This window comes from Mastomys coucha, unplaced genomic scaffold, assembly GCF_008632895.1.
Source record: "Mastomys coucha isolate ucsf_1 unplaced genomic scaffold, UCSF_Mcou_1 pScaffold18, whole genome shotgun sequence".
NCBI classification, from domain to species: Eukaryota; Metazoa; Chordata; class Mammalia; order Rodentia; family Muridae; genus Mastomys; species Mastomys coucha.
In genome coordinates, this window is record NW_022196900.1 from 90838815 (window position 1) to 90852971 (window position 14157).

The 14157-nt window shown below is 50.1% G+C and overlaps 1 protein-coding gene across 1 annotated transcript; it reads left to right on the forward strand.

The window, feature by feature from the left end:
- Positions 1–1771: 1771 nt before the first annotated feature.
- Paqr7 (progestin and adipoQ receptor family member 7) lies at positions 1772–13772 on the forward strand. Its single transcript, XM_031379019.1, has 2 exons — positions 1772–2314; positions 11781–13772. The coding sequence occupies exon 2, from the start codon at positions 11811–11813 to the stop codon at positions 12855–12857; it is 1047 nt and encodes a 348-aa protein (XP_031234879.1). The 5' UTR covers positions 1772–2314; positions 11781–11810; the 3' UTR covers positions 12858–13772.
- The last annotated feature ends 385 nt before the right edge of the window (positions 13773–14157 follow it).

A 14157-nucleotide genomic window follows, 5' to 3' on the forward strand; every position in this document is an offset into this window, starting at 1 on the left:
TGGGCAGGTCGCACTCTGGAACCTGTTTCCTCAGATACAGACAAAGATGGTGACAGAGGGTGCCATAGATCAACAGCATACATGAGCTGACAGGCAATGAGGCTCCATGGCTGACCACAGTCCTCACTTAATCGCTGGGCTCTCAGAGGGTCATAGCTAAATGACTTCACTCTTGCAGGCAAACCTCCTGGGCCACTTTGCAGAGCCCAAGCCAGACTCATCTACAGCTGCCTGAGCCAGGACACATCTTTCCCGGCTCTAGGCCTCGACTTTTCCATCCGTAAAACAGGGGCCACCACATTCACCTCAAAGGAATGTTTGAGGTTTAAACAAGGTCATAGAGAAGGCGCCCATCTCCGCTTGGAGCTCACTTCCCCCATGCGTGAAGTGGACACAGTACCTGTTTCAGAGGATGGTTTAGATCAAGAGAGGTCGTCATGGCAACTGTTTGTCTCACTGCTTGCCACATACCAAGAACATTAAGTATAAACCGTGGATTTTAAAACAAGCTAAGAGGGGACAGGATGTGGTGGTGTATGCCCGCTACTTCAGCGCTTAGGAAGTGGAGCTAGGAGGATCAGGCACTTAAAAGCCAGCCTTTGCTTCATTTGTGAGTTCCAAGCAGGAGCTGCATGAGACTCTGCCTTTTTGTTTGTTTGTTTTGTTTTGTTTTGTTTCAAGACAGGGTTTCTCTGTATAGCCCTGGCTGTCCTGGAGCTCACTCTGTAGACCAGGCTGGCCTCGAACTCAGAAATTTGCTTGCCTCTGTCTCCCAAGTGCTGGGATTAAAGGCGGACACCACCACTGCCTGGCTTAGAGACTCTGCCTTTAAAGCCACACAAATGAACAAAAACCATACTGCCACTGACAAAACCCAAGCCAACCCAAAACAAAGAATCAAAGCAACGGGAGTGGGAGCCTGTCCTTCCTTCCAAAAATAGAAGCTGAGTCCAAGTCTTCTTAAGTCTTTACTGTTTGTTTTGCCTTGTTTTGTTTAAGACAGGATTTCTTTGTGTAGCCCTGGCTTTCCTGGAACTAGCTCCATAGAGCAGGTTGGCCTCAAACTCAGAGATTCCTTGCCTCTGCCTCTGGCTCCTGAGTGCTGGGATCAAAGACATGCACCACCACTGTCTGCCAAGTCTTTAACTTTTATTCATCCTATTGAGACATGGTCACCTTGTGTAGCCCAGGCTGGCCTTGAACTCCTGGCCTCAAACAATCCTCCTGCCTCAGCCTCCAGAGTAGTAGGCTTGGGATGGCATGCCTGTCGCCTTGCCCCATGGATTCAGGAAATGTGGGGGTCTGTCTGAATTTGTTGAATGAGAGGCCAGTTTCACACAATTTTCTTAAGATTATATGGTTCATCACAGTACAGAGTGAAAACTTACAGTTTCCAAAGACCTTCATGTCCACTGTCTGACCTAAACAAACCACCTTGTCAAGTGGTACTGTCATTTCCATAATACTGAGGCTCAGAGAGCAAGGTTTGTCCAAGGTCATATGGTGAGCTGGGGTAGCATCAGGGCTCCAATCCTGTTAATGTGCCAGGGCTCTAGACTCAAAAGCTCAGGAAGGGCAGAGCCCTAGCCTCCACCAATCAGGCTTATTCATGTAAGACCCAGTCTGGTACTCCATTCTTGTTAGGTATAACAGGAAGGGGCAGGCACATGAGGCACTGTGAGCCAGTATTTACTGGAGGCATAACCTGCCTATAAAAACCCATTGGCTGTTCACCTTTTCTGGGGCGCCCACACCTGGAAGATGTAACAACCGGTAGTGGTTGTTTTGACAGAAATCTAGACAAACCAGGACAGGGAAAATGTCAGAGATCATGGGATGAGGCTTTGATAAGCCAGAGAGTCCAGTTTGGGACGCAGCTCCCAGGCAGACTGGCATCTGGACTACAGTAGCCCTGTGAGGCGTGAGCCGTATGTGGTGAGCTCATGCTGGGCTCAGGGTTCTTGCTGAGACACTCATCGGACTCTCTTGCAACTATCACAGACAGAAGCTTGCGCTTTGGGGAAGTGGGCGAACTCTGCAGGAGTCTGCAGCCCCATTTCTGAGCCTAGGTTCTCTGAGCCTCCTATTTCAGACAGTACTGTGACCGCAGGAAGTCCCGGGATGCGTCGGGGAGTGACCCCTCCTGCAGCCTAAGCTTGCATAACGCCAGGCGGGAAGCTGCAGACTGGCGGAGGCGGCCGAGCTCCGGGTGCCCAACGCCGCCCTCCGGGCTCCGGGCGTGGCCGCTGTCCCTTTATCTGCGACTCCAGCGCGGGGACGCAGCAGACAGCACCCAGCTCTGCTCTGACCGCAGGTGAGACTGCTTCTGGAGATCCTGGGGCTGGGCTGGGAGTGCTTCTACCGGCACGCGTGTTGGTGGGGGGAGTGCTCCTAGCTCTGCATGCGTGCGGTGCCCAGTGGCGGAAGTGGGCAGGTGGCCGAAGATTGGGCGAGACCGAAGACAGCAGGACCCTGACAGTCGGACAGTTATGTAGGGGAACACCTCCCGGTGGGGGTGGGGAGAGATCGCCAAGAGAATCAGCTGCAAGGAGGGGACCGGAAGAAGCAAAGTCTGAGGTCACCCCCTCCCCGGAGGAGCAGTGTGTGGGGGGTGTCACTGTAGCAGGGAGTGGGGAAAGCAGAAGGACTCTGGAAGGACCAGAGAGAGGTTGTGTGTCGTGGAGAAGGAGAACCAGGGCTGGAGCAAAAAGCCTGAGCTTGTGGAGAATATTTTAGTGTCGTCTGCAGAAGGTAGGCATGGGAGACAGCATCACACCCAAGGAACAAGCTCACAGGCTGTGTGCTGCATTCTAGGAGCGAGGTGATAATGGGGCCAGAAGGAACAGGAGTGGAAGAGTGTGTGTGTGTGTGTGTGTGTGTGTGTGTGTGTGTGTGTGTGTGTTGTGTGTGTGTTGTGTGTGTGTTGTGTGTGTGTTGCAGATCCTTGTGGGGAACCCTGAGGAAAGCTTTAGGGAGGTGGAAGGGCTCTCAGGCCAGAAGATTGGATCCTTTCCCTAGCGTCAGGAAAGCCAGGTTGTCCTAGGTAAGAAAAGAGACCAGGCCCCACCACCACCCTCAGACCTAACCTGGGAGATTTTCTCCCAGCAGCCCCTGCAGCCTCTTAGGCTGCCTCAGGCTATGGGCTGAGAGGGTTGATGGCTTCCCCAAGCTGGACAGTTCTTTCTGGGTACCTGGGGACCAACACCATGGGGAAGCTCTCCTCTTTCAGGGTACTCTCCTTGGAACAGTGGGGGTGTCTGAGCTTTGGGGAAGAATTTCCTTAAATTTCCATTCTGATCACGTCTCTGAGCACAAATGGAGACCCACAAGGCAGTGTCAAGCACAAGTGGTTTCTTGTTCAGTCCTGGAAGACACGGAGGTAGCTTTTTCTTTAAACTGGTTGAGCTGAATTGGAGAATTGGCTTGCAAAGAGGGAGGTAACCCAGTTGCTGCGAGACCCGAAGGCCTGCTGGAGCTTGTCCAGTCTACATTCACCCACACTGGGTGCCCAGAAGTTGCCTGGACTTCTGCTTCAGGAGTTAGTCTTAGACAAATGTTGGCATTATCTTTCCTCTGGGCCTCGATCACTAGATGTACCTGGGACTTGAAGTTGTGCAGAACCATGTGGGAAAGTAGCTATTGTAGGGGACTGATGGAGTCCCTAATCAGTCATTTGGCTTGTGACTTCCTCCATGGCTTGTCTTTCGCTCAGGACCCCTCTGGAGGGTTTGCCTCCCAGTCACAATATGAACTCTGGCTAGACTTCTTATTGCTATTCTTTATCTTTGTAGATAGGAGTCTTGGCGTTTTCCCCATATGGACCTTGAACTCCTGGGTTCAAGTGATTTTCTCTTCTGTCTCCAAGCAGCTATTAACTTAACTTAATTTTGATGCAGGATCTTAGTATGTAGGCCATGCTGGACATAGGAGTAACCCTCCCATGTCAGCTCCAAATTGCTAGGGCTCTTTCTTTCTTTCTTTCTTTCTTTCTTTCCTTTTTCCTTCTTTTCTTCTTCCTTCCTTCTTTCCTTCCTTCCTTCCTTCCTTCCTTCCTTCCTTCCTTCCTTCCTTCTTTCCTTCCTTCCTTCCTTCCTTCCTTCCTTCCTTCCTTCCTTCTTTCCTTTCTTCCTTTCTTGGTTTCTGGGAACAGGGTTTCTCTGTGTAGCTCTGGAAGAGCGCCTCTGTAGACCAGATTAGCCTTAAACTCAGGAACTCAGAGATCTGCCTGCCTCTGCCTCCCGAGTGCTGGGACCAAAGGCATGCGCCACCACTCTCTGGCCAAGGGTTATTTATTTCTTAACAGGATCATAGAAACATGGAAAATTAGGTGTACACAGTGCTATACACCTGCAACCCCAGCACTTGGGAGGCAGAGGCAGGGGAATCACGGTTTGAAGGTCAATCTGAGCAACACGGTGAGATCCTGTCTGAGAGGGACAAAGAGGGCTGAGCCAGTAAAGTGCTTGCTGGGTTAGTATGAGGAACTGAGTATGGCCCTCTCGCGCTCACATGAAAAACCTGTCACACCAGGGATGAGGTGGAGCTTATGGGACTCATCGACCAGTCAGTCTAGCCCAACTGGTGAGCTCTAAGTTCAAGGGGAGACCCTGCCTCAAAATAAGGTGGAGCCTGGATAGAGGTCCTGACAGACCTCTGTCCCCACAGAGTCTCATGCATGGGCATGCATACACGTGGGCATGCATACACGTGTGCACACCCACAGAAAAAGAAACACAGAAGGAAGAAAACAAGGAAAGGTGGATGAATGAATAAAGGAGAAAAAAACGAAGGGAGAAGAGACATTTGTGCATTGTGTGATTTCTGAATCCTGCCTTTATTCTTTTTATCTAATGAGGCCAAACCTTGCTCTCCAAGATAAAATAATTTTTAAGAGAACATGCTGATCGGGCAGTGGTGGATCCCAGCACTTGGGAGGCAGAGGCATGTGGATTTCTGAGTTTGAGGCCAGCCTGGTCTGCAGAGTGAGTTCCAGGACAGCCAGGGCTACACAGAGAAACCCTGTCTCGAAAAAACAGGTGGGGGGGGCAGTCCAGATATACAAAGCAACAATGAATACCTTGCAGGCCAAGGACAGGAAGAAGCGAAGAAATGACCAAGCCTGCTAACCCTGGTTATTTTGTGAGGCCCGAAGCATCTGAGAGCTAGGGAATAAACCAGGCTAATTTGCTAGCTCTGTTCTGCAGGCCTAAAATACTGATGGAATGTCACAGGGCCTCAGGACCCTTTTACGTAGGTGGATTTACTTTTTCCCCCTTAAAAAAGGGACCAAAGTGCAAGAGACTTTTCCAAGCCACCCAGAGCTTATGTGGCTGAGTAAGGAGATCTCAATAAAATTAGCAGAGCCAAAGCCAGGATGAACACTTAGCATCGAGCGATGACAGTTTTTGCAAGACCCCAGTGGTAGCTCTTCTTAGCCTCCCAGGAGACCAGCTCAGAGAGGTAAAGGACATCTCAGGAAGTTACCCAGCTAGTAAGTTCCAGACTTCAGATTCCAGGCCCACGTACGACCCAGACTTTTGGCTTCTTCGGAGTCGAGTTGTAGACACCCACACTTTAGACAGTGGCCCTGTCTTTTTTGAGGTTGCTCTTTGGCTTCCTTCCCTCCACAGGCATCTGTGTGGGTGGAGCAGCAGAGCGGGGTCGCCCATCATTCCCTGTGTTCCCTGTTCTGTGGGGGTGGCCTGCTGACTGGGAAGTTAGTAGGCATTGGTAGAAAACTGAGCATGGACGGGCCAGGCTAGCTCTCTCCAGATGACCCACAGCCAGCGGAAGGTACCACCTAATTCCAGGAGGAATTAGGGTTGATAAACCTTGGAAGAGAAGGTGAAGAGGGTGATCTGGATTTTAGGAAAAGGGGAGCATGAGTTAGGCCTGGAGAAGGGGGGTTGGAGGACCGGAATTCTGGCTTCTCTTGGCAACCTATTTTTTTTTTTTGAAGATGTATTTTATTTTATCTGTGTTTCTGCCTATGAGTTTGTGCTCATATGAGTGCAGATGCCAAAAGAGTTTAGATGATGCTATCAGATTCCCCCTGGAGCTGGAATTTCAGGCAGTTGTAAGCCTGTGGGTACTGGGAGCCGAACACAGAGCCTCTGCAAGCATTACACACTCTTAGCTACTAAAGCGTCCCTCCAGCCCATGGCGGTATAGCTTTCGGGCTGCCTGCTTCCAGTTTGCCCTCTGGTGTCCTCTAGCTACATGATAGGGCAGCGTGGATTAAGACTGCTTCCCTGGGAAAGTCACTTCCCAGACACCTTTTGTGGTCTGTGGGCAAGTGCCAATTTTCAGAATTCAGATTCCTCCTGCGATCCGGAAGGGTGGTTCTGAATGATCCTTGCTGAGAACAACTTAATTATTAAACAGGTCAGTGTTGTTCTCAGGAGTGCAAACTCTAGCCAAACTTCCCTGGTCATTAAATGTGTCCCCAAAGATCAGATAAATGTTTCAGGGGACAGTTGACCACTTCCCTCCCAAAGACAGGGTCTAATGTAGCCCAGGCTGGCCTTGTACTTGCTATAAGTAAGGATGACCCTCAACATCTGATCATCCTTAGTGCTGAGATTATAGGTGGGTGCCGCCACACTACTACACTAGGCTAGGATACATTTATCTTTCTAACCATCCCCCCAGGTCCACTGGCCCAGAGCGAGGGTGTTTGTGTTCGCTGTAATGCTGGGTGGGACCTTGGGCCTTGGGCCTGCCAAGGCCACACTCCCAGCTTAAGGACAGATTTTTAAAGAATTCCCCCTCAAGTTAACGGCAGGCTGTGATTTCTCTGACCACTCTAGTAGTCATAAAAAATGGCAGCAGTGCTTTACTGAGTCTCTGAATGGTGCTCAAACTTAGTTCCAGTTGTTTAAATCTCGGCAGCAATCTCCAAGGTCTATACTTTCGTCTTTCCCATGAGGGAGCTAAGAACCAGAGAGTCAGTGATCCACGGTCCTGGAGCTTGTGTTTTATGGAATCTGCTGTCAATTTGTCTCTGAAGCCCATCTCCCAGCAAGTCTTTCTAAGAAAGTGGCCGCTTATTCTTTTATTCCTTTTTTTTTTTAAGATTTATCTTTTTATGTTACATATACACTGCCACTCTCTTCATGTATACCAGAAGAGGGCATCGGATCCCATTACAGATGGTTGTGAGCCAGCATGTGGTTGTTGGGAATTGAACTCGGGACTCCTGGAAGAGCAGTCAGTGCTCTTAACTGTTGAGCCAGCTCTCCAGCTCCTTATCCTTTTCTTAACTCCCCTTCTGGTTCCTGCTGAAGCAGCCCAAGTGCACCAGCTGTCCTCCCAGACCCCAGACACGTGGGGCCAGCTGGCTTGGCTCTTCTTTTGTTGTGAGATCTTAGGTAAGCCACAGCTCTCCAGACAGCACTTTCACAGAGGTGTTGTCTGTCACTGAGGGCACATGTGGAGCCTGGATTTTACTAGTGTGGGAGTCAGAAAGAAAGGGAGGAGGGAGGTGTCTTTAGCCCCACCCCCCATGACATAATACAAGACCCCTCCAGGCCCTTGGAAGCCCCACCCCTAGCATCTCTCATCTGAGCAAGTGCCACTTAGCACTCTGGCATCTGGCCACTTTGTACTGTCCCACAGCAGGTATCAGTTCCAGGATCCAGAGAAACACCCCCAGGTACCTAGTGTAGTTGGACAGGCCTAGTGGGAGGCTGTGGCATTTCGCTGAGCTGGCTGTACAGGCTAGGCAAGGCCTGGATGCTTGATTGGCAGACCATTTTGGATGCCCTAGAGTCTCTCTCTCTCCATAGGCAGCTCTTTCTGTTGGTTCGGGCTTGACCTCTGTTCCTGGTTTCTCAGGTAGATCTCTGCGTTCAAGGCCAGCCTGGTCTACAGAGCTATGCAGAGAAACCCTGTGTTGAAAAACAAAACAAAACAAGAGTGTGCAGGTTTTCAGGCAGAGCACTGGGTCCCCTCGGCACGTTCTTTCCCTCTTCTCTGCCCTTGAGTAAGAATCTCTATCTGTCTGGAATACATCATATAGAACAACAAAATGGGACTAGTGCTTACCTCCCAGGGAAGTTACAAGAATTGATTACAAAAAGGTAGTGAAGAATGAACATATGGCTTTATCGTGTAGTCATGACTGGCAAAGGAGACCTAAACCGTGTAAACTTGACATATGTAGGGTTTAACAAAGCTGAGAAGATTCTGCCATCGAACTTCCCAGAGCCTATGATGTGTCCTCATGCTTGGGAGGGACAGGAGTGGGAGATGAACCCTAGGAGTAGACTTCACAGATCACGGGCACCCTGTAACTAGGTGTCCACAGGCTCCATCCAGCTTCATTGTTCCCAGAGCAGAGAGGAAGCCTTGCTGTGTTGGCTAAGTCTAGGAGGGAGCTCTCAGGTCTGGTGTCCTTGTGAACTATACAAGATGTATTCTGAAACCTGTCCTGCCCCTGAAGATAAAATCGTGGACACCAATGAAGGCCACGTTGTTACGGCTGAAGTCCATTCTCTTGAGAAGAGGAAGAAGCGCTGGGTGGAGATTGTTACGAGTCCGTGTTAATAGGTCATCTAAAGGCTTCCTGAGTCTTGTTGAGCCAGGCCCTGAGGTGAAGGAATCAGAAGAGCCCCATACTAAGGAGCCCCCATATCCAGCGGTGTGTGGCTGATCCAAGTCTGGAAGCCTGGAGAGTAGGTATTTAGGGAGGGAAAGCAAGTTGAGGGCAGGTCTTGAATTGTGCATGCATCCTTTGGGTGGCCTGGGGGTAGTGGCGGTGAGGTTCAGGGAACATAGGCTCCTGCACGTATAGTGGCTGGGGTAAAGGTGGCTTTGGAGGGCATCTGATAGATACCCCATGGACAGAACACTGCATGCTGAGTCCAGAAAGCTTGTTCAGGAAGATATCAAGTCTGGCAGCTATCAAGAGATGAAGGTGGTGTCTAAGGGTCACCGTTGCGGAGGTGAGCTCCGTGGCCCAAGCAATTTGGGGAGGAAAGGGTTTATTTAGCTTATGCTTCCACAGTATATATAACAGTTCATTTTCATAGGGAGTCAGCACAGGAACTCAAACAAGTGCCAGGAGCTGATGCAGAGGCCATGGAGGGTGCTGCTTACCGGCTTGCTCCTCATGGCTTGCTCAGCCTGCTTCCTTTCTTTCTTTTCTTCTCTCTTTCTTTCTAGCTGTCTTCTGACTTCAGATCTCATTAAGGGTGGTTGTGAGCCACCCTGTAGTTGTTGGGCTCCGAACTCAGGACCTTCGGAAGAGCAGTCAGTGCTCTTACCCCATTGATTACTAATTAAGAAAATGCACTCTAGGCTTGCCTACATCTCAATCTTATAGGGACATTTTCTCTCAATTGAGGCTCCCTCCTCTCTGACCACTCTTAGCTTGTTTCAAGTTGATATAAAACTGGCCAGCACAAATTGATATACTTGGATTAAGGAGTAGATGGCATGCTAGGCAGTGGTGGCACATGCCTTTAGTCCCAGCACTTGGGAGGCAGAGGCAGGTGGATTTCTGAGTTCAAGGCCAGCCTGGTCTACAGAGTGAGTTCCAGGACAGCCAGGGCTACACAGAGAAACCCTGTCTCGAAAAACCAAAAAAAAAAAAAAAAAGGGGGGGGGGAGCAGCTATGTTTACTAAAGGAATGCACCATGTCTTAAATATTAGCTATTTTCTTCTCTGTGGTAAAGTACTTGACAAAGGCAACTCAAGTGAGGAAGGGTTGCTTTGGGCTCACAGTTTGAGAGTTCTCAGTCCATCATGGTCAGGAAGGCACTGTGGCGTGTTCTTCAGGCAGCTGATCACATTGCACCCAGTCAGGAAACAGAGAGCAAGGAAGGCTGGTATGCAGTGTGTTTTCTCTTTCTCTTTCTCTCTCTTCTGTTCGGAAATTTTTTTGTTTGTTTTTTGTTTTTGTTTTTTTCTTTTTCAAGACAGGGTTTTTCTGTATAGCCCTGGAACTTACTCTGTAGACCAGGCTGGCCTCAGACTCAGAAATCCGCCTGCCTCTGCCTCCCAAACGCTGGGATTAAAGGCGTGTGCCACCACTGCCCTGCTTGGAAATTATTTTAAGTTGGAAATATAATCTTTTAATACAATGTATTCTAATTGGGGTTCTCCTCTCCCAACTCCTCCCAGACCTTCTCTACTTCCCCACGCACCCCAAGAACGCATCCTTTCTTTCTTTCTCTTACTAGAATATAGTCATCTAAAATAATTAACAATAATAATAGGACAAACAAATAATAACAACAAAAATCTAAAGAAAAAATCAGAAGAAACACATCCAGATGCTGAGATGTACACACACACACACAGAGAGAGAGAGAGAGAGAGAGAGAGAGAGAGAGAGAGAAAACTCATAAAAAAATAAAATACAATCAGAGACCATAATATATAAGGAAAAAAAAATATGTGTGTGAAGCACAAAGTATTGTGAGACAAAAACAAAAACAACAAAAAAATGAAAATAAATAAATAAAAACAAAAAACTTCTCCTCCTCTTCCAAAAAGGAGAAAAGAAAAGGGCCCTGAGTTCATTTTTGTGTTGGCATGGGGCCTGACCCTGAGTTCATTTTGTGTTGGCCATGGGGCCTGACTCTGAGTTCATTTGTGTTGGCATGGGGCCTGACCCTAGGCGTGGTTTGCATACCCAGTGAGACTCTACTGAGAAAACTAATTTTTCCTTTGCAAGCGGTTATCAATTAGAGATAACTTCTGGATTAGGCAAGTGTTTACTTCCCTCCCAGTATTTACTCCTAATCTGGCTTAGACCTGTGCAGGCCCTGGGCATGCTGCCACAGTCTCTGAGAGTTCAAACCACAGGGCACAGGTAGGGAGGGTATTGCAAGTTGCCCTTGAATCCTAGTTCTAGATAAACCAAACTTAATCCCTCTTCCTGGAACTCAGAGCTTGGGACTGCTCCTGTCCTGATGTCCACCTAGCCTACGTCACACCCCAGACCAGCTTCCTTCCCTTTTTGTTCTACAATGTATGCCCACAAAGTGTGGAGACAAACTGCCCAACCTCTGAGGGCACCGTAACCCACGCAATGCTCATGAGACCGATAACGGTTTGATGGTGGGCACTCAAGAACAGAGGTCAGAGGTCAAAGAAGAAATAGGTTTTGAAGAATTAATAGGAGTTTGCTGAGTGGGCAAGGTGGGGGGTATGGCACAGTAGAGGGAACAGCTTTGTGCAAAGTCGTCACCTGAAGCAGTGGCCGCAAGAGTTCTGTTACGAACCGAAGTGCACTGGGGCTGAGTAGTAAGGCAGGAGGAGGAAGTGGGTGGCAGTGGGGGAGCAGGAGGTAGATTATGCAGAGGAAGGGGCAGTGGGAGTCCCTGGTAGCACTGGATGGGTTGTGGGTAGAGGTCGTGGCTCTGTTAATAAGGGCATTTTCACTCAGAGTGAACACGGATGGTGGCACAAGTTCCCGGGCTCTGAGAGCCTGTCCCCACATTCTGAGTTCAGCGTGGCTATACTTAAGTAGAGAAAACAGCTGGGCCAGCTGTGTGGTGACTGTCTGGAAAGGAAGTGACCAAGTCAGGGCGCTTTATGAATGAATGAATGAATGAACAAACGAACGAATGAATGAGGCATTTCGAGGTGAGCAGAATCAGGTCCCGTTCTGAGAACAGGAGAGGTTGGCTTTTCTTTTTTTTTAAAGGGTGACTCCTTGATCCTCAAACTCAACCTAATGTCAGGGTATGAGAAAGAGACAACAGTCTGGGGCTTCCAAGCCTCACGTAGAGACACAAGGATTCTGACTATGTCCTGACCTCTCTTCCAGTTTTCCTGACTTCTCTTTCGGGCCCCAGGCATGGCGATGGCAGTAGCCCAGAAGTTCAGCCACCTGCTGTCCAGCCTGTGGCACGTGGGCCAGAAGCCTCTGCAATCAGATCCGGTGTTTACCGTGAACCGGGCCGAGGTGCCGCCGCTCTTCTGGAAGCCGTACATCTATGCTGGCTACCGGCCTCTGCACCGGAGCTGGTGTTTCTATTTCCGCACCCTGTTCCAGCAGCACAATGAGGCTGTGAACGTGTGGACCCACCTCCTGGCGGCGCTGGCTCTGCTGCTGCGGCTGCTCGGCTTGGCGGGGAGTGTGGACTTCTGGGAAGATCCGCATGCGCTGCCCCTCTTCATCCTCGTCCTGGCCTCCTTCACCTACCTCTCTTTCAGTGCCCTGGCTCACCTCCTGCAGGCCAAGTCGGAGTTCTGGCATTACAGCTTCTTCTTCTTGGACTATGTGGGTGTGGCCGTGTACCAGTTTGGCAGTGCTCTGGCACACTTCTACTATGCCATAGAGCCGTCCTGGCATGGCAAAGTGCAGGCTATTTTCCTGCCCACGGCTGCCTTCCTGGCCTGGCTTTCCTGCGCTGGCTCCTGCTACAACAAATACAGCCAGAAGCCAGGCCTGCTGGGGCGCATTTTCCAGGAGGCGCCCTCGGCGCTGGCCTATGTGCTGGACATCAGCCCCGTGGTGCACCGCATCATAGTGTCTCCCCTCCCTGCCGAGGAGGATCCCGCTCTTCTCTATCACAAATGCCAGGTGGTTTTCTTCCTTCTAGCTGCTGCGTTTTTCTCCACGGTTATGCCGGAGAGTTGGTTCCCCGACAGCTGCCACATCTTTGGGCAGGGACACCAAGTTTTCCATGTCTTTTTGGTGCTGTGCACTCTGGCTCAGCTAGAGGCTGTGACGCTGGACTATCAGGCCCGAAGGACCATCTTCGAGCCTCTGCACACCCGTTGGCCCCACAACTTCTCTGGCCTCTTCCTGCTCACCGTGGGCAGCAGCGTCCTCACCGCGCTGCTCCTCAGCCAGCTGGTGCGGCACAAACTCAGCAAACTCCGTCAGAAGACCAAGTGAAAACAGTTGGGTGGGAGCTGGCAGAGTGAGAGAAGGTGCTAGGGACGAAAGCCTGGATTTGGCTCCAGATGGGAACAAGGCCTGGTAAAGCTGATTCTGTCTGGTAGGCCATGACTCCCTGCATACAAGCTCAATGGTCAAAGTGGTGCTAGCCAATCCTTGGACCTGGGGATTGGCTGGGAGCTGCAGAGCCTTGTTCAATTCTCTACCATGGGAGGGGAAGGGATGAAGGATTCCTGACTGCCCCTTCCTTGCCTCCTCTCAGAGCTAAGGGTTGGGGTTCAGCTTTGGTCACCACACTGGTTGGGGTTTCTAGGTTGTTGGGTGAGAGGTAAGACTCAGGCCAGTGTCAAACTTGAGCAGAGAGGGAGTGGAAGTCTTAGCAGCTACCACCTACCAGAGCTCACTGGTGGAGGGAAAAGAAACAGGCCCAAAGATGGGTAGCATTTTAACTTTACTGTGCCCTGCACCACAGCCTGGATCGCTGGGTTCCGGAGAGTCCCCAAAGACAAAAGATCCCCTCCACTGCCCATGTCCCTGCATCCCAGCCCAGGCAGAAAGCCTCACATCTAGCATTGGCCTATATTTCTTGAACACTGTTTCCAGCTTCTCCCCACAACTCATTTATGATGTTGAGATATGTCTCCTTAGCTCACTGTTCCCTGGGGCTCCAGGCTCTAGAATCCTTAGGATTGTCAAGGAAAGCTCAAAGGCCAGACTGGTCAGCTCTGCCTGAGCACTCAGAGCCTTCAACAGGAAGGGTGAGGAGGAGTTTGCAGGTTGAGACAAAGGGGACACCTTTGATGTGGAGATGCAAGGAGTTCAGGGGGGCTAGAGGCAAGTTTGGTCCCTGGGGCTGGAGGCAAGGCTGGTCCCTGATATGCCCTAGATTCAATAAAATGACTATGAAATTCCTTCCTCTGTGTTTTGACTCCGGTTCCAGGGAGGGGCCCTGTTCATAGGAGGTGGGGTTTTGTTGTTGTTGTTGTTTTTGTTTTTGCATGAAGCTGCAGGGTGCTGAGGGAGCTAGAGGGGTTCACATTTCATTTTTACCAGAGGGTAGAACTGATGTTGGGAATGCAGTGTGTGTGTGTGTGTGTGTGTGTGTGTGTGTGTGTGTGTGTGTGTGTGATTATATTCATATTTGGCAATTTGAGGGATTAAAGAGTGGCCAGGTTTGCCAGCCTGGGAAACAGAGAGATCTTGTCTCAAAGTAAAGAAAGGACTGGGGGCTGGTGAGATGGCTCAGTGGGTAAAAGCACTGACTGCTCTCCCAAAAGTCCTGAGTTCAAGTCCCAGC

What these genes read in the sequence shown, in the direction of transcription:
- Paqr7 (XM_031379019.1), top strand. Translation starts at nt 11,811, where the DNA reads ATGGCGATGGCAGTAGCCCAGAAGTTCAGCCACCTGCTGTCCAGCCTG.